At 36.9% G+C, this 20,665-nt stretch overlaps 3 protein-coding genes across 16 annotated transcripts; all 3 read left to right on the forward strand.

Annotated features, from left to right (window-relative positions):
- Positions 1,462-13,284, forward strand: LOC107629995 (pentatricopeptide repeat-containing protein At5g39980, chloroplastic). Of its 14 annotated transcripts, none has more exons than XR_002358923.1 (4): positions 1,462-1,597; positions 9,103-12,033; positions 12,127-12,188; positions 13,198-13,284. XR_002358923.1 is itself a non-coding variant. In XM_016332982.2 (3 exons), exon 3 carries the CDS (start codon positions 9,182-9,184, stop codon positions 11,165-11,167), a length of 1,986 nt encoding a protein of 661 aa, XP_016188468.1. In that variant the 5' UTR covers positions 7,446-7,535; positions 8,081-8,386; positions 9,103-9,181; the 3' UTR covers positions 11,168-13,073. The 14 variants fall into 14 exon arrangements, 3 of the variants coding, with proteins under 3 accessions (XP_016188467.1, XP_016188469.1, XP_016188468.1); XR_002358924.1 differs by having other exon boundaries at positions 9,103-11,997; XR_002358920.1 differs by lacking the exon at positions 13,198-13,284 and having other exon boundaries at positions 9,103-11,605; positions 11,735-11,809; positions 11,904-13,073.
- On the forward strand, positions 2,065-3,338 carry LOC107632730 (GPN-loop GTPase 1-like). Its single transcript, XM_021118288.1, has 3 exons — positions 2,065-2,209; positions 2,479-2,769; positions 3,089-3,338. The coding sequence occupies exons 1-3, from the start codon at positions 2,075-2,077 to the stop codon at positions 3,197-3,199; spliced, it is 537 nt and encodes a 178-aa protein (XP_020973947.1). The 5' UTR covers positions 2,065-2,074; the 3' UTR covers positions 3,200-3,338.
- On the forward strand, positions 11,555-20,665 carry LOC107632729 (GPN-loop GTPase 1-like). Its single transcript, XM_021117189.1, has 7 exons — positions 11,555-11,605; positions 11,735-11,809; positions 11,904-11,972; positions 19,042-19,246; positions 19,356-19,582; positions 19,851-20,141; positions 20,461-20,665. Exons 1-7 carry the CDS (start codon positions 11,555-11,557, stop codon positions 20,569-20,571), a joined length of 1,029 nt encoding a protein of 342 aa, XP_020972848.1. The 3' UTR covers positions 20,572-20,665.

The following is a 20,665-nucleotide window of genomic DNA, read 5'->3' on the forward strand; positions in this document are numbered from 1 at the left end:
TCCTATTGGGAACCATGGATTCTGATCCATTCGTTTCACTATTCTTATAGATGGAACCAAGACGGTGATGATTATTGAAGAGATAGTGCTACCCTTTTGCCACAACTTAGATTTAAAGTATGTTTTGCATTTTGAAAACACCCAACGCTATATGAAACTACAAAGTCTAGATTATTTTTTCCTCTCCCTGTTAGTATTTTCTTAAAAGGGTAAGACTTTACTAATTTGGGTATCAGATTAGGAACTTTCTAAATGAACTCGGATTTGAGACTTTACACACACACATTGAGAGTCTATGTATGGGTTGCTACATCTTATGGTTTGTGTGACTGTTGTTATTTTTGCTCTTTTGATGTACAAACGAAGCCCTAGCGACACTAAAAGAAATATATGATTTTACTTTCTGTCTATGCTTACTGAATGTGCTCACGTACTTTATTTGCTTAAAGGATTCCCGCAAAACTTAACTAATATCACTCTTCGATAACTTTTACATTCATGATCAACGCTACAAGTTCAAAAATGAATAAAGTACATAAAGTGTCTAGAATCTACAGGCAAGTTTACAAATTAGTAAACTTGATGATTGGCATTGGTCATGATATGGTAAAAGTTGGTCGTTATATGAAGGGTGTTTTCTCAAATCTCCGACAAAAACGTCAATGTTTTAAGGTGCTACCTAAAATCAGATGGTGTTTTGGGCTTAGACGTGAAATCTAAACGTCTTCAGTGAGAATTCTTACTTTCTCACCAGGATGGAGATTTCTCCTACGTCCTTGCTTGGATGGTAGTGATAAATATACCACTAAAAAACTCTTATACTTAAATTAGTAAGAATTTTAATAAACTTAAAACAGAATTAGACTAAGAAAAATACTTAACTACTAGAGTATTTATAGAATTGTTGATGAGAACTCACTGAACTCACTCTAGCTCCCCCCTACCTTTGGCTCTTGTTGATTGGAACCAACAACGAAAGCGGCTCGACTAACAGGCATAACTGCCTGTTTCAGAAATCGCTTTTGGATCGTTGAACCGGTTGGAAATCTCCCGGTCGAACCGAACGAGATCTGGTCGGTTTTTGCTTTTAGCAAGAAACGACGTCGTTTCGCTCAATTAAAAAATTACCCCAAAGCACTCTGCCACTGCCACTCTCAGAGCTCCTCCGGTCCTCCCTCGCTCCTTCAGAATCGCATCACTTCCTCCGTCCAGCCACCGCCGTCCCCACTACGGTCGTCTCCGCCACTGCTCGAAGCCGCCGTCCACACTGCAAGTTGTGTCGCATCGTTCCTCCGTCGCGAATCCGCTGTTCCGCCGCGCCGGCTCTGTTCCACCGCGCTCCAGCCCTTCTCTGCTCCAGTTCCGCCACGCTCCACCTCCTCTGCTCCAGTTCCGCTGCACTCCACCTGCCTCTGCTCCAGTTCCGCTGCGCTCCACCCTCTTCCGCTCCAGTACCTCGCACACCACCCTCCTCTGCTCCAGTACCGTGGCACACCACCCTCCTCGGCTCCAGTTCCGCGGCAGTCCAGGCCATCTCTTCTCCAGTTCTGCCGCGTCCAGCCTTCCCTCGTACTCCCTCACCTCTGTGCTCTAGAAGGTATTTTTTTTACTGTAATTGTTGTTTTAATTGGTTTAGGATTGTTAATCTGTGATTTTTCTTCTTGTGTTGTTGTCATTACTGTGGTTGTTGATGATGTTCTTGATTCTGTTGTCTTTAATTTCTTTTTTGGTTTTTAGGGTGATTTTCTTTGATTCTGATATGTTGCTGTTAATTTCTTCAAGTATTTGTTGTCGTTGAGATTATTGGGTTGCTGTATTTTTGTTCTTTAATTTCTTGCTTATTGTATTGAGTTTTCTTAGGTTTCTTGTGTTTATTGTTGTTGCTGATTACTGCTAATGGTTCTTGATGGTTCTAATTGTTGATGTTTGTTTACTATTGTTTGTTGACTTTGTTCTTATGGTTCTTGGTTTTTTTTTTTCATGAAGTGCTGTTTGTTTGCTTTGCTGCTGTTTTTGCATTCTTATGCTTTGTGCAAGTTAATTTATGTTTTATTACTTAGATTACCCAGCTATCATGACCCTGCCGTTTGCTGCAAACATTGATATTAGAGATACTGTTAAGTACAAAGAAGTCATGAAACAGTTCAACCTTGGCCCTAATGGTGGAATTTTGACTTCCCTTAACTTGTTTGCTACCAAGTTTGACGAGGTAATAATTGCTTATTGGTTCATGAAACATTTTGGTTTCAATCTTACTTATTACCCTATTTACTCCCTTTTGAATTAAGTGTCCTTCATACTATCCTGTTCACTGATAAATAATAATTTTAGTAATGTAGGTTCCTTGCTTCTTTTTTTCTTTTTTACTTTTGGTTGGGGTTGATTTTCTTGAGTGCTTTTCATCTTACTATGCTGGTTTTGCTCCCAGCTATGGTGCTTAAATGCAGTTTAATAAATGTTTTTGCTTGTTGTTTTCAGGTAGTCTCTGTTATTGAGAGGCGAGCAGATCAACTTGACTATGTTCTTGTGGATACGCCTGGGCAGATCGAGATATTCACCTGGTCTGCTTCTGGTGCTATTATTACAGAAGCATTTGCCTCCACATTTCCCACTGTAGTCACCTATGTTGTTGATACACCTCGTTCAGAAAATCCCACCACTTTCATGAGCAACATGCTTTATGCTTGTAGTATCCTCTATAGGACTAGGTTACCTCTTATCTTGGCTTTCAACAAGGTTGATGTAGCTCAGCATGAATTTGCCTTGGAGGTATTCTTTATTCTTGAAAAATCTTATTATTGTTTTGTTTACTGATTTGCATCTAAAGTATAAAGATGGAGACATAATGACATTGAGCTGTATCTATAATGATGTTGTGGATACCACTAGAACATATTGAAAAATCACAAAAGATTGGAATAGTTTTTTTTGAGCCCCTGCTATAGTTGGTCTAATGTTGATTGTAGCAACAAACATGTTATATCTCTGTAGGTTCACAATCTGTATATATATTCTTTTTTATTTTGTGTTCCCTTTTTTTTTCTTATTTGGTTTTGAGTTTTGACAATGCATTAGTTGCTTCTTGCAGGAATTTGGCATCAACAGGATTTTCTGGAACACTTTCTCCCTGAATTGCCAAATTGAAATACTTGGTTTGCTTGTATGTTGTTACTGTCATAGATTCACATTTTTTTTATGAGATTTGATAATTTTGATATTGTACGAATCCAAGAATCAGATTACCATAGCTTATCTCAAGTACATTTTCCTGTATGCTATAAATGTTATTGTTTATATCTCAAGTACATTCCCAATGCCACTCTTTTCAATTCCAATATTTAAGTAAATCTCATTACAACTTCATATACAACTTGTTGAGTATTTTCTGACTTTCAATTAATGTCCCTCTAAGAAGTTGTTTTATTTTACTTTTTAAAGAAAAACAATTATATTTGGAACTATTGACATTGCGAATTTTTTTATATATAGAGTTATGCCTTATATTGAGGAATTGTGTTATAAAAGATTTAGTTTTTAAATTTTGATATTAAAAAATAATAATTAAAAAAGATGAGATTAATGAATGATTTGAAAGTAAAAATAAATAAATATTTACAGGGTTTGTGGAGGTTTGAAAATCTCACAAATTAGTTTATTTTTTGTTAAATTAAAAAATTATTGTGGGGGTTTTAAACCGTCACAAAAGTGATTTAAAACTGTCACAAAAGTCTAATATAAAACCCCCACTAAACACACACAAAACCTCCACTGAATGAATTGTGGAGGTTTTTAAAAACCCCCACAAAAGACCTCGTGGCACCTCAAATTTTGGGGGTTTTAGAAACCCCCACAAACTATTTGGTGGGGGTTATAAACCTCCACAAATAGGAGAAAAAACCTTCACAAATAAACAAAAATCTTGTAGTGTTTGACACCGTACTCGAGCCATACAACGCGTTGTTTTCGGGCAACGACCTAACTTTAGCGTAATAATGTCTTTGATTCATGTCATGGGGATTCGACTATATTTTTATGATAGTTGTCGAAAACCTAACACAACCCTCCTCCTTTATCCAGATTTGGGATTGACTATGTAGCACAAGTGTAACATAGGCGGAGTTACACACATGAATTAATATATTTTATATTACTTAGATTTTTTTTTTTTAATTATTTTTTTTTAAAATAAGAACTCAACACAATAAAGTGGAGCGATCATAGCTAGTCAATCAAGAATATATAAAACCTAAATAAGAAAGCGGCACAATAAATACATAAAGGTCCCCATGTCATCTCCGACAGAGCCATCAACAATAAGAGGGATCAACACCTCTCCACTCATTAACGCTCGTCACGGTTATGTTGATAACTTCTTCAACACCTCGGCTATGATTCTGGAAAATCCTTCTATTCCTTTCCATCCATATATTCCAAATGACCGCACAAAAATACCTTAGTCGCTGCTTACGATTTTCCTTACTCCTTGGTTCCTCTGTCCAACTGAGATAGTGCTCTTTCAACGAATCCGGATAAGACCATTGAAAGCCAAACCTTGATATCCAAGCACTTTACACCTGCCAAGCAAATGCACAGCCGAAAAACAAGTGATATACATGTTCCAATTCGTTATTACATAACACACATACAGTGTCTTCCTGTCTGATAAGTCCAAATCGGCTTAGCCTTTCCTTAGTGTTTACTCTGCCTATTAAAACAAACCAAGCAAATAGCTCCACTCGTGGTGGCACCAAACCTTTCCAAACGGTACTTGTGAAGCTGTAGCTGGCCACCTCCTCTGGAAGCATTTCAACCTGCAACACCTGCACAAATGAGTTAGTTGAAAAGACACCTTGCTTATCATATTTCCAAAGCACTCTATCCTCTCTGTGATTCACTAATTTCACTGGTCTCAAAGACTCATGTAACTGACTCAGAAGCTCTAATTCCCACTGAAAAAGCTCTCGCCTCCATTGGAAATTCCAAATCCACTCTATCCCATACCATAACCCACAATCCCTAATTACAGATCCACACTGGTTTGAAATAGAGAAAAGCCTCGGAAACCGGTCTTTCAGAGATCCACATAGTAACCAAACATCCTCCCAGAATTGAGTCCGTCACCCATCACCAATTTTCATGGACATCCCTGTAACCGTCTTATCCCTTATACGTTCATTCATGATGTTTAACTGGCAAATATCCTTCCAGGGACCTCCTCTCGTAGGTAGTGCTTGAGTTGACAGTAGCTCATTGGGATTCATGTTATTACATGAACATACAATTTTCTTCTACAGCGGGCACTCCTCCTTAGCAAACTGCCACCACCACTTGAACAACAATGCTGAGTTTCGAATCATAGCATCGCCAACTCCCAAGCCACCTAGTTTTTTTTGGAGCCTGCACAATTTCCCACCTAACTAATGCCATACCATTCCTACCATCTTCCTTACTCCACAGGAATCTTCTCTGCAGTGAAATCAACCTTGCAGCAACAGCTTTCGGCATCTTGAATAAACTCAAATAATATACTGGCAAACTGTTTAAGACTGATTTGATAAGCACCAACTTTCCAGCTTTGTTTAGCACCTTAACTTTCCATAAACTGAGTTTCTCCTCCACTTTGTCCATAATAGGCTTCCAAGTCTTCACCAACCTCGGGTTCGCTCCTAAGGAGATCCCAAGGTATTTAACTGGGAGAGTGTCCCCCTTACAGCCCAGAAGGTTACACATACGCTGGAGCCACTGCTCGTCACAATTAATCGATATCAAACTTGACTTATCAAAATTAATACAGAGGCCTGACATCAACTCAAAACATCGCAAAAGGTGTTTGTAATTCTTGATAGTCTCCTCTTCTGGTGGGCAAAACAGAATAGTATCATCAGCAAACTGAAGGTGCGACAGTTCTATTCTATCCCTCCCCACCAACAACGGTGATATACGCCCGTTCCTGATCGCCTCTCCAATCATTCGATGCAGTACATCCACCACCAGTACAAATAAAAAGGGAGAAAGTGGGTCACCTTGTCTCAAGCCCCTTTCCATTTTGAAAGGTTTAGATGGCGAACCATTTACCAGAACTGACATAGATGCAGTGGTCACACACTCCATAACCCATGCTCTCCATTTATGCCCGAATCCCATCTTGTGTAGCACAATGTCCACAAAATTCCATTTGACTCGGTCGTATGCTTTATGAAAATCTAGCTTGATTATTGCCGCTTCTGTATTTCTCTGTTTAAGCCAGTTAACTATTTTACATGCAATAAGTGCCCCATCGTGTATTTTCCTTCCCTTGACAAACGCACTCTGCGTCTCCCCTACTAATCCTGACATCACTGATCTCATCCTCCTGACTAGCACCTTCGAGATGACCTTGTAGACGCACCCGACCATACTAATAGGTCTCAAGTCTTTGATCTTCTTTGCACCGATGAATTTTGGAGCCAATGCCACCCAAGTAATATTGCTATCAGTCGGTAACCTGGAAGAATTAAAAAATCCCATCACTGCTGCCGTAAATTCAGGTCCAATCTCATCCCAACACCTCTTAATGAAGTTCATGTTGTACCCATCACAACCTGACGCCTTAAAAGACTCACAGTCCCACACAGTCTCCCTGATCTCCTCAGCCGAGGGCAGCATCTCTAAGGTCACAGCATCTTCCTCAGCTATCTTTTCCACCATACCATCTCTAAAACCCATCAATGGGGTAGCTTCCTGATGATATAATTCCTTGTAGAACTCTCTGATAGCTATCTTGATTCTCGCTTGATTCCTGATTGATCTACCATTTATCACCAGTGCATCAATCATATTGTTTCGTCTTCTTGCTGAAGCCATATTATGAAAGTACCTTGTATTTTTGTCCATGTCCTTCGCGTGCCGAGACCGAGACATCTGTTTCCAATGCATTTCCTTCCTTATGTACCATCTCTCACAACAATTAACCAACGCCTTTCTTCTAGCCTTCGTCGTGGCATCATAAACTCCATTGCTGACCATATCATCAACCCTCCTGATCTCTTCCTCAAACTTTGTGATTTTATTATCCATCTCACCAAAATTAGCTATCTTTTTTAATTATTGTAGTTAACTTGTTATTACTGTGATTCTGTTATGTTGATTGATTATGTTGATTCTGTTATGTTGATTCATGTCTTTGTTATTTTTCTTTTTCAATTTTTTACTGTGATTTTCTACTCAGGTTGTTACTGTGATTTTTCTGTTGTTATTGGGTTATTGGATTTTTTATTCAGGTCTTATTTTTGTTAATTTGTTAAATTGTTGAGTTGCTGGGTTTTAATTTGCTGGATTGAGATTGGGATTGTTCTTGTTATTTGTTATTGGATTGTTGGATTTTTTATTCAGGCTTTGTTTCTGTTAATTTGCTAAGTGTGTTTCTCCATACTTTTTTTATTTATTATTTTATTATAAAACGGTTATTTCGGTTGAATTACGATTGAACTAATTGAACCAGTAAACCAATAAATCAGTAACTAGTGGTTTGGTGATTGGTTCGGTTTCCAGTAGGAGTGTTCGCGGTGCGGTTTGGATTGGATGACTTTCAAAAAAAAATCTGATCCGATCCGATCCAATTTCAAGCGGTTTGGATTGGATTGGATTGGTGGTTTTGTAAATTAAAAAAATCAAATACATATAACAAGTCGCAACATTAAATTTTAAATAATCAACGATGACATAACAAGTCTCAACAACATTTTAAGAAGCCAACAATAACATAACAATAGAAATAAAATTATAAGTTAGTTAAAATAAATAAATAAATAACATTTTGGACATAAAATATTTATTAAATAATAATAATACATGAATAATATAAAGTTGTATAACAAATTGAACATGTTATAAGTATAATTGTAAATATAATGATAAAATAATAATATTATAGCACATTGTGTGGTTTGGATTCGATTGGATCGGTTATGGAAAGTAGATCCGAAATTCGATCCGATTCAGCGGTTTACAAAAAATAGAATCCAATCAAATTCGAATTAGATTGGATTGGATGAGTGGTTTAATTTGGATCGTTTTCGACTTGAACACCCCTATTTTCCAGAACCTTGCTACTACCTTCCTCTTCTCCCCTTCCTTCCCCTTTTCTGTCTTCCAACTCCGGCGGAGCCGCCGCCACCGGTATTGTTGCTCTGTTCTCCATATTTCTGCTCCATCCAACTCTTGCATCGCCACCTGCATCTCTGCCACCTCTGGCTGCTGCAAGCGTCTCTTCCCGCCAGCGTCTGTACCCGCCCACGCTGCCGCTAGCGTCTCTACTCGCCTCTCTTCTCTCCTCTCCGACCACATCTCTGCTTGCATCTTTTCCCGTGTCTGCCCACCTTCTCTGCCGTGGTTGCTGCCTTCCCTGGTTAAGACTTACTGCTCTCTCAATTTCTGCATTGGATTTGCTTCATGATTTATGGATTTGTGTTTATCCTAATGAATAAGAAGGTTTTGTTAATGTGATTTATTTATCCTAATTAATATTAAGTTTGCTATGGCTAGTTGTTTTGTTTAACCTTCTTTTAACAATCTTGCCTTTGCCTTTTAATTTTCTTTTTTCTGAGTTGCTGTTTAACTTTCCTTTAACAAAATAGTTGACCAAGAACCTACAAAATGTCATTTTAATTTTATTTTAGTTTTGAACTTTGATCTGTTGAACTTTGAATGTAAATTGTAAAATTTTAATGATGACAAATTATTATATGAGTAGTGAAATTTCGAATTTTATTGTCATTGATTCATTGAATTTAGATATTAAAGAAAGTGATTCACTGACCGGTCCAATTCTCACAACCTTGGTAAATATATTGTTTTGCTTGTTATGTAAATATAAAAGATGATTACTTTTGGCTTCGTCATATTCTTTTATCCTATGTGTTATCAAGTTGTTTGTATGTTGTGTAGATATTTTGTTTTGTATGTTGTATGAATATAAGAAGTGATTAATTTTTAATCACATTCTCTAATGTGCTATCAAGTTGATTTTATGTTTTTGCATTCTCTGCACATGCTTTACTTTTTCTAAGTTTTGTGTTTACTAACATTTTTAAATTTCAATTAAATTTCTATTACTTTTATCAGATACCTCTTCTCAAGTAAAGACTCTTGACACTTGTGAAGCATTGAAGCATGTAGTAATCTCCTGTTAAGAAGAAAGAGGATGTCTCTGTCCGCTATGAGTTGTTCAATTCTCCCAACTACTGTATTCTCCATTCCCTTCCCTTCTTCCAAAGCCACCATTTCAATCAACTCTACCACTACCACCTTAGTCTCCAAGTCAGCAGCAGCAACATCCAAACACATATGGACAAGAACAGTCCAACTCCATCCACGTGGCAGAACCCGGTACAAAGACCAAACGTTCTTGGACCACGCTGTGGACATGGATGAGCTGATATCTTCGATCAGACAGACCCAAAATGCGGAGGAGCTTTATGCCCTCATGTCTCCTTACAATGGCAGGCAGCTCTCTATGCGTTTCATGGTTTCTCTCCTTTCTCGGGAGCCAGACTGGCAACGCTCCCTTGCCTTGCTTGATTGGATCAATGACACGGCTCTCTATTCTCCTTCAGTCTTCGCCTACAATGTCGTTATTCGCAATGTTCTACGCGCCAAGCAGTGGCAAGTTGCACACGGCCTGTTCGACGAAATGCGCCAGAGAGGCCTTGCCCCAGACAGGTACACCTATTCAACTCTGATTACTCAGTTTGGTAAGAATGGCATGTTTGATTCGGCCTTGTTCTGGCTCCAGCAAATGGAGCAGGACAATGTGTCTGGTGATCTTGTCTTGTATAGCAACTTGATTGAGCTTTCTCGAAAATTGCGTGATTACACCAAGGCGATTTCGATATTCATGAGGTTGAAGAACGCTAACATTACGCCTGACCTGGTAGCTTATAACACCATGATTAATGTGTTTGGAAAGGCTAAGTTGTTCCGTGAGGCTCGCCTCCTCATTCAGGAGATGAAGGGTAATGGTGTCCGCCCGGATACGGTGAGTTACTCGACGTTGCTCGTGATGTATGTTGAGAACCAGAAGTTTGTTGAGGCACTCTCGGTATTCTCGGAGATGAATGAAGAGAAGTGCCCGCTTGATCTGACGACTTGCAATATTATGATTGATGTTTATGGCCAGCTTGACATGGCCAAGGAAGCTGATCGGCTGTTCTGGAGCATGAGGAAGATGGCAATCGAACCCAATGTGGTCAGTTACAATACACTCTTGAGGGTCTATGGAGAAGCTGAGCTGTTTGGGGAAGCCATCCATCTATTTCGTTTGATGCAGAGGAAGGGTGTGGAACAGAATGTTGTCACATACAACACCATGATTAAGATCTATGGCAAGTCTCTCGAGCATGAGAAGGCAACGAATCTCATTCAAGAGATGCAGAGCAGAGGTATTGAACCAAATGCCATCACTTATTCCACGATAATATCTATCTGGGGAAAGGCAGGGAAGTTGGATAGGGCAGCCATGTTATTTCAGAAGTTAAGGAGCTCAGGAGTTGAAATTGATCAAGTTCTTTACCAAACAATGATTGTTGCTTACGAGAAAGCAGGTTTAGTTGCTCATGCCAAGCGTCTGCTTCACGAGCTTAGGCATCCAGAGAACATTCCTAGGGAGACTGCGATTGCAATCCTTGCGAGGGCTGGTAGAATTGAAGAGGCTACATGGGTTTTCCGGCAGGCTTTTGATGCTGGAGAGGTGAAGGATATATCTTTGTTTGGGTGTATGATTGATCTTTTCTCAAGGAACAAAAGGCATGCAAATGTTGTTGAAGTGTTTGAGAAGATGAGAGAGGTGGGATACTTTCCTGATTCTAATGTTATTGCTCTTGTGCTGAATGCTTTTGGGAAGCTACGTGAATTTGAGAAAGCAGATGCTTTATATAGAGAGATGCATGAAGAAGGGTGTGTTTTTCCTGATGAAGTTCATTTCCAGATGCTCAGTCTATATGGAGCAAGAAAGGATTTCACAACAGTAGAGTCATTGTTTGAGAAGTTGGATTCCAATCCCAACATCAACAAAAAGGAGTTGCATCTTGTTGTTTCCAGCATTTATGAAAGAGCAGATAGACTTAATGATGCTTCTCGAATCATGAACAGGTTGAATAAAAAAATCATAAGAAATCATGACGATACTTAGAGAAGTTTGCATCTGCTTTCCCTAATCCCTATGTAACTTGTATAGTGATGAACATTCTTTTGCCCTTGACCATGCATAAAAACTGTAATCGGAAAATCTCTCTATAATGAGGTGCATCATGTAGATATGATATATTATTATGTTTTGGTGCAATAATTGTTTTATATATGCATATAAATGGAGCAGTGCTTCTTCATTGCAGATTGTTGAGCCAGTTTCAAGTCAATTTTTGAGCTTTTCTGGTAGTTTGATTGTTTTGCTGGTATAACTGAAAATATTTTGTGTGCTCCACCTGTAGCAACTGTCAATCAATTTTAATAAAATTCGTAGCTGATCTAGTAGTTTAGGTGTGGTTTAATTGGAAATCCTAAGCTCCAGATTGAAGTTATGGGTGAAAGAAATACGGAAAGTGACATGGAGAATCATTTTCAACTCATGGTAAAATTTATTCTTTCATTAACTTTGTTCGGATATAGTTGAACATATTCTCCTCCTTTTCTCTCCCATTTGCCCTCACTTTGCTGCAACATATATTTGTTTTATGAAATTTCATATTTTATTTTCTAGCATCCCCTAATGGATCACTTCTTCACCCCACTGATTTGGTACTGCTATAATATGATGAAGGTAAAGTTCATGGAGGTACTAGATTGAAGCTGAATGGTTGTAGATTTATTTATATATATAGTTCATTCTGGTTTTGAATATTGATATATCTGTACTTTGTGTATAACAGCAGTTATTCACTTCGTATGTTGGTTTATTGAAGAACCTTCAAATGGTTGTTTCATGTGTGCTGAAGTATGTACTTTCAAACCATCAGCTAGCAAGTAAAATACCAGAGTTTTCCCCATGATTGCATCAATGTATAAGTTCCTTTTTTTCTATTCTTGACGATGGATTTATTAATTATTGTTTTTGCTTAATTGTTTGATTGTTTGATTGTTTGAGAAATCAAGGTGCTGTGTTTGGTGGGATGCTAGTGTGTTCATGGAACCTACAACAAAGCAAAAAATATCAAGTATGTCAACTTTCTTTACCAATGCAGATAAAATAATTTCTACAACTTGAAGTATGGTTTAGCTTTGCTTGCTGTCATGACGGGACAAATCTAACTTGTCTTTACTTCTATATATGGTAGCCAAGGTTGTTTCAACCAACTGGTAAGGATGCTTATATTACAAATGCTTTACAAACATTCTTCATTGGTATCCATGCCTTACATAAATCCTTTTCAGTTGTTTCTTTGAAAAAAAGTTAATGACAATAATAATTAATAAGACATTCTTTTATGATCATGTCAATTTCATTTAGTATGCTTTGTTCTTGTTGCTAATCTGAGATTAGTCTTTTATCAAATGGAACTATATCTTGATAAAGAATTGTCTTGAATGTAAAAAAACCAGAGTTGGGATGTCTAAATAATGGATTGAATAAATGAAACAAGTGGTTGTGTAAGTTTATTTCAATTATCCAAGATATTACTACTGAGTCAATGTAATTTTCGTTCATATAAATTTGCATGGAGCCAAGGTTTTATTTTTACCTATTGATGCTTCAGGTGTTTATTATTAGAAACATATTGTGGAATGTGGATATATATTTAAATAACTTTTTCCTTGTTCTGGAAATGGCAAAACTTGAATTATATGAAATGCTTAGTTGTATCTGTGTTATTCTCACAAGTAGTGAAATGCAATGAGTTATAATGATGTATATGCTGGTGTAAAGGTTTTCTTTGTGTCCAGTTTATTATTCTTAACTTCACCTTTCCAAAAATCGAATTCAATGTAAACCTGGAAAGAGAAAATATATGGTTAGAGAGATAGAACTTAATGAAACAAGAGAATAGTAAGAGAGAATGTGAAATTAGGGAGAGAGCTAATCATGCATTGTTTGTATCCGTGAATGTTTTCTTTTGATGAATGTGAACATGCCCATGCTAAATTGTTGTTGTTGTTTTTTTTTTTTTTGGATTATGGTACAAAATCATGTCATGTAATTTGCTTTCACATTCTTTAACTCTCTAGCCAAGGTCCTCAGCCCCTCCCCATTAGAGACCAGTAGCGGCGGACGGTGAAGGGAGACACTGCGGCTTGGAGAAAAGGATGTTTAAACAAATAATATATATTAATGTTTATTGCAAATAAGTCACTTATCTAAATTTTCATTTCAGCTTGCTAAAACTTCTTCCTATTGTCACAGTGATTGAAGAACTTAAATGTGTCTTTATCTATGAATATTTCATCTCTTAAGTAGCTTAAACTTATAGTTTGAAAAACAGATCTAGAGAATTGAAACTTATAGTTTGTAATAGCATGCGCTGAAGTTTTTGTGGTGGCTGATGGAATGGACAGCGGAAATGTAGTAAGATAGTAACATTGCCTAATTGAGTGTCCCTGATGCAGATAGTGATGCTGTAAATATACATATTACATATTTCAAGCACCCAAATTACCCTTATATTTGGAGAAAGTTAAATAACCATTGTAATATTAAAGTTGTCAACACATCTCATAAGTTTGTCATCTATTCATCTTGATGGTTTTATGTTTGATGTTGAAATATTTTCCGTGTGACCTATTTGTACCATGACTGCATGTTGCAGAAGTACTTTGTAATTTCCAAGGTGTTTTGAAAAGATTAGGTTAATTTGGTGAATTAACAAAAATAAAAAGGGATAGAATAGAAGTGAACAAGCCATAATGCATATAAGTTAATTTGGTGAAATTAACCATTATTTTTTGAATTTCCAACCGTGGTGTTGTTGAGCAAACAAAACCTGTGTTATTTTCACTTTAGCAACTATGCTTTTTATAAACATGTTAAATAACTAAAATAAGAGATGGTAGAATGATGGATGGTTATTTGAGTTAAATGAAGAATACATTTAGTTTTACTTAATAAAATAAAAATTTAATTTTAATGTAATATTAGTGTAAAATAGTTTTACACGTACATCTTATTATATTAGTAAAAATAATCATCTAAAAGACCAGATGTAATTAAATGATTGTATAAAATATTTTATATTTTCAACGTATTAAAATTAGACTCAAATAATATTAAAATAAATCATTTGTTAAGATAAAACTCGAAATTAAAATCCATTTAAATGCAATTTTAAAAGAGCAATTGTATTTCTTATTTATTTATTTATCAGCAGTATTATATGATTAGTAAATATTATTATTTTTTGTTAATATTTGGCCAATAATAATAAATACTTATATTGAAGGTTGTGGTAGGCTTAGAGAAGGGGGGTTGAATCTATGCCTTTATTTAATGTTACTAAAATGACCCTTTTAAACAAACTTTTAATTCTGATTCTGTTTGAACTCAGCAGCGAAAATTTATGAAACAATTTATTTTTGTCTCATGAATATCAGAAAACAGAACACAGTAGAGAAGAGATAAGCTTACACCAGCATGTATCCTGGTTCGGTTGCCTTGTGCTATGCAACCTACATCCAGTCTCCTTCACAATAATGGAGGAATTTCCATTATAGTTAAAAGTATTACATACACTAATTCCACAGTATTGACACAATCCTTTCACACTCAAGTTCTAACTTAACTTGACATTGGCTATGCTAATACCTAACTATTTCACTCTTAGTGCTAACCCAACTAAAAAAGTGATACCTCATAGGTACAAGATACAAGACATGAACATATCTAAAAAAATATGAAATAAACTCTAGCCTTTTCTCTCAAGTGTTTCACTCAACCTTTTTCTACTCGTGACTTTTACTTGAACTCTCTCAATATGTCTTTTCTCTCAAGAAATCACAGAAAGATAAACATCAAAAAGTACATTACAATCTGTAAAATATGAATGAGATTGACTTCATCAACAGCCTCTTCGCTATGTGCAAAACCAGATTTGCAAACCTTAGATATAGTTCTTCAGTATTAGCCGAATGCTTCTTTGAAAGAAAGCATTATCCAAGTAGAGGAACTTCTTTGCAGAACTCAACTCACCAAACTCTGATTTTCTCTCCTTGCTTCTGAATGAGCAGAAAGTCTTCTTTTATCTCCTTGCATGTTGCTGAGTTCATCTTCCTAGGTCAACTTCTTGAGCCTTGAGCTTCACCAACCCACAAACTCACTTTTTCTCAGAGTAGAAACTTTGCTTCTGACTTCTCCATCTTGACCGAAAGCCATAAATCTGCAACCACAAGAGTCTTTTAATGGTCAACTTGATCTGAGCCCTTGAAAACCAACTTGGTTCCCAAGACATGTTTGAGATCGTGGATTTACAGCAGAGAGGAACAGAAATCTTCTTTTCCATATAGCTCAAAACGGAGTGGCAGAGAGTTGAAGATAAAGAGAAGAAAGTGTGTTGCATGTAAAAGGAAATGGATTACCTTTAACCTAAGCTTGATATGGTTTTGATTTTCTGATTGAACTTCTGCGTTTCAAACTTGGACTTTCTCTTTCTTGCTTCTTTGATAATCACCTTAGGGAAGAAGCTTTCTCTTTCTTTTTCTCACTTTTTTGAGTTTTGTGATTTGACTAAGACAGAGGTGAAACGAACGTTGCTTTGGAAGCAATGAGAGAGAGAGAGAGTGAAGACTTCAATCTTGTATGAGAAGCTTGGTGGGATCAACTTGGATTGATGGACACGGGCTTGGATCAGGTTTGATTTGCTTGGCCCGTTGGTTCCTTTCTTTGTTTCTTTTGGGCTCCACTTGATTAACCAGCACATTAGTCTTGATGTTTTTATTTTCATTCCAATTTGGGCTGCTTGATTGAATTTTGGCCTGCAACAATTTATAAATAATTAGCAACATATAATTATTAACACTTAACACTAATTATTTATTTTACCCAAAAATAATATTTGTCATCACTAATTAATTTAGTTAATTTCTTAACTCAACATATATTTATACACATAAAATATATAATTTATATTTATATTTATATTTACTAAAATTTACACACATGAATTAATACAATAACAACAACAACAACAACAAAGCCTAGTTCTACTAGGTAGGGTCGGCTACATGAATCAAACGACGCTATTGTGCTCTGTCATGTATCATGTTTACAGAGAGACCGTTTACATGTAGATCTCATTTGACCACCTCGTTTATGGTCTTCTTAGGTATTCCTCTGCCTTTCACCCCTTGTCCATCTTCCATCTCATCCACCCTCCTGACTGGGTGTTCTGTCGGTCTTCTCACATGTCCAAACCACCTGAGACGCGATTCAACCATTTTTTCCACAACGGGTGCTACTCTAACTCTCTCCCTTATATCTTCGTTCCTTATTTTATCCAATCGCGTATGACCACTCATCCATCTCAACATCTTCATCTCTACCACACTCAGCTTATGTTCGTGCTCCCCTTTGGCCGCCCAACACTCCGTACCATAAATCATAGTCGGTCTTATAGTAGTGCGATATAATTTACCTTTAAGTTTTAAAAGCACTTTTTTTTGTGGCATATAAAACCAAATGCACTTCGCCATTTTGACCAACCTGCTTAGATCCTATTATTTACATCTTGTTCAATCTCTCCATTATCCTGTATGATGCACCCAAGATACTTAAAACTTTTAACTTTTCGTAGGATGTTTTCTCCAATCTTCACCTCTATATTAGGGTTTTTCCTTCTTAGACTGAACTTACATTCCATATATTCTGTCTTACTACGGTTTATGCGCAGACCAAACACTCCTAGAGCTTCTTTCTATAAGTCCAACTTTTTATTTAAGTCTTCCCTTGACTCTCCCATAAGGATGATATCATCGGTAAAAAACATGCACCATGACACAGGCAGAGTACATCCAAGACTAATATGAAAAGGTATGGATTTAAGGATGATCCTTGATGTAATCTTATACCAATAGAAAATTCTTCTGTCACACCACCTTGAGTCTTCACACTAGTTGTGGCCCCATTATATATGTCTTTAATTGCACGAATATATGCGATCCTTACTCTCCTCTTTTCTAAAACCTTCCATAAGACCTCTTTTGGCACCATATTGTACGCTTTTTCCAAATCAATAAACACCATATGTAAATCCCTTTTATTATTACGATACCTCTCCATCATCCTTCTTAACAGGTATATCACTTCGGTGGTGGATCTGCCTAGCATAAATCCATATTGGTTCTCTGTTACTTGTGTCTCTTTTCTCAACCTCCGTTCTATCACCATTTCCCATAACTTCATGGTATGGCTCATGAGCTTTATTCCTTTATAGTTTCCGCAACTTTGTATATCATCCTTATTCTTGTAGATAGGTATCAAGGTGTTCTTTCTCCACTCATCAGGCATCTTCTTTGACCTTAAAATCTCATTAAAAGGCTTGGTTAACTAGTTGATGCTTTTTTCTCCAAGGCCCTTCCAAACCTCAATCGGGATATTATCAGGTCCTACTGTCCTGCCATTTTTTATCTGCTTTAGAACTTCTTTTACCTCGAAGTCTCGGATCCTTTGATAATAGTCAAAGTTTTGATCTTCTTCCCTTGTGCATAACCGACCAAGGCTCGGAAGAGTCTTCTGTCCTTCTTTAAATAATTCATAGAAGTAGCTCTTCTACCTTTCATTAATCTTCTCCTCTTGAGCTAGCATCTCTCCATCCTTATCCCTTATGCACTTAACCTTATCCAAATCTCTCGCTCTTCTTTCACAACTCTTTGCGATTCTATATATACCGTTTTTTCCTTCTTTCGTGCCCAAAGACTGGTAGAGACCCTCGTATGCTCTTGTTCTTGATTCACTTACAGCCACTTTTGTCTCTTTCTTAGCTGCCTTATATTTTTCCCAATTGTCTGCATTACGGCATAAATACCACTCTTTAAAGCACTCTCTTTTTATTTTTATCTTTTCTTGTACACTCGCATTCCACCACCAGGACTCCTTGTCTCTTGGTCCTATTCCTTTAGATTCACCAAAACTTTCTTTTGCTGTTCTTCTAATAACTTCTGCCCTCTCCCTCCACATTTTTTTCGCGCTTTCATTCCCATCCCACTTTGCCTCTTCTCCTACCCGTCTTAGGAAGTTTCTTTGTTCCTCACCTTTCATCCGCCACTACCTTGTCCTTGGGTTCTTCGTATGATGTATTTTCCTCAACTTTTACTCAACGCGAAAATTCATGACGAGCACCCTATGTTGTGTTGTCAAACTCTCTCCTGGAATAATTTTACAATTAATACAAAATTTTCGGTCGACTCTCCTCAACAAGAAGAAGTCGATTTGAGAGCTTGTCATGCCACTCTTATAGGTTATAAGATGTTCATCTCTCTTTTTAAAACATGTATTTGTAATGAGAAGGTCAAAGGTTGAGGAAAAGTCCAAAATAATTTTACCCTCAGCATTGATCACCTCGAAACTATGGCCTCTGTGAATACTTCCATACCAAATTACTTCTCTTTCAACATGGCCATTTAAATCTCCTCCTAAGAAAATCTTATCTTCCGAAGGTATGTCTTGGAACAAACTCTCTAGATCCTCCCAAAACCTTATATTGTGTTGTTTGTCCGAACCCACTTGCAGTGCATAGGCGCTAATCACATGAAAAGCACCTCCCTCCACCACAAGTTTGATAGAGATGATCCGATCTCCCACCCTCTTGATATCCACTACGTCATTCTTCCACTGCTTATCCACGATAATACCGACCCTATTTCTATTCTTCACCTTTCCTGTATACCAAAGTTTGAAACTAGAAGTATCAAACTCTATAGGCTTCGCACCAACCCATTTTGTTTCTTGTAGGCACATAATGTTGATCTTCCTCCTTGTCATGGTATCCACCACCTCTATGGACTTTCTTGTTAGAGTGCCTATGTTCCATGTCCCAAATCTCAACCTTATGTCGCTCCGACCTTTACCTTTTATTTCCACGTTAGTTAGGTGTTTTTAACTTTGAAAATTTGCATCGTTGGATACTTTATTCTTTTTTTGTTGGTTTGATTTTGAAGGCAAAAGATAAAGAGAAGGAGCAACTCACAGAGAATATGAACAAATTGCATATTGAAGGATCATCATCATTTGGGAATGGATCACCTAACTTCAGAAGAAAACCGGTCATTATCATAGTTGTAGGAATGACAGGTAAATATTTAATGGTTCTTGCTTAGTTGCTCTCTTGTGCTAAAGTAACAGAAAATGGTGTTAGAAGAACGGAACAATGACTGAGAATTAAAACTAAATTTGTGCTTAGGTACTGGGAAAACAACATTTCTTCATAGGTTGGTTTGCCACACACAAATGTCGAATATTCGGGGTTATGTGGTCAATCTCGACCCAGCTATCATGACCCTGCCGTTTGCTGCAAACATTGATATTAGAGATACTGTTAAGTACAAAGAAGTCATGAAACAGTTCAACCTTGGCCCTAATGGTGGAATTTTGACTTCCCTTAACTTGTTTGCTACCAAGTTTGACGAGGTAATAATTGCTTATTGGTTCATGAAACATTTTGGTTTCAATCTTACTTATTACCCTATTTACTCCCTTTTGAATTAAGTGTCCTTCATACTATCCTGTTCACTGATAAATAATAATTTTAGTAATGTAGGTTCCTTGCTTCTTTTTTCTTTTTTACTTTTGGTTGGGGTTGATTTTCTTGAGTGCTTTTCATCTTACTATGCTGGTTTTGCTCCCAGCTATGGTGCTTAAATGCAGTTTAATAAATGTTTTTGCTTGTTGTTTTCAGGTAGTCTCTGTTATTGAGAGGCGAGCAGATCAACTTGACTATGTTCTTGTGGATACGCCTGGGCAGATCGAGATATTCACCTGGTCTGCTTCTGGTGCTATTATTACAGAAGCATTTGCCTCCACATTTCCCACTGTAGTCACCTATGTTGTTGATACACCTCGTTCAGAAAATCCCACCACTTTCATGAGCAACATGCTTTATGCTTGTAGTATCCTCTATAGGACTAGGTTACCCCTTATCTTGGCTTTCAACAAGGTTGATGTAGCTCAGCATGAATTTGCCTTGGAGGTATTCTTTATTCTTGAAAAATCTTATTATTGTTTTGTTTACTGATTTGCATCTAAAGTATAAAGATGGAGACATAATGACATTGAGCTGTATCTATAATGATGTTGTGGATACCACTAGAACATATTGAAAAATCACAAAAGATTGGAATAGTTTTTTTTGAGCCCCTGCTATAGTTGGTCTAATGTTGATTGTAGCAACAAACATGTTATATCTCTGTAGGTTCACAATCTGTATATATATTCTTTTTTATTTTGTGTTCCCTTTTTTTTTCTTATTTGGTTTTGAGTTTTGACAATGCATTAGTTGCTTCTTGCAGGAATTTGGCATCAACAGGATTTTCTGGAACACTTTCTCCCTGAATTGCCAAATTGAAATACTTGGTTTGCTTGTATGTTGTTACTGTCATAGATTCACATTTTTTTTATGAGATTTGATAATTTTGATATTGTACGAATCCAAGAATCAGATTACCATAGCTTATCTCAAGTACATTTTCCTGTATGCTATAAATGTTATTGTTT

This window comes from Arachis ipaensis, chromosome B03 (genome assembly GCF_000816755.2).
Source record: "Arachis ipaensis cultivar K30076 chromosome B03, Araip1.1, whole genome shotgun sequence".
NCBI lineage: Eukaryota > Viridiplantae > Streptophyta > Magnoliopsida > Fabales > Fabaceae > Arachis > Arachis ipaensis.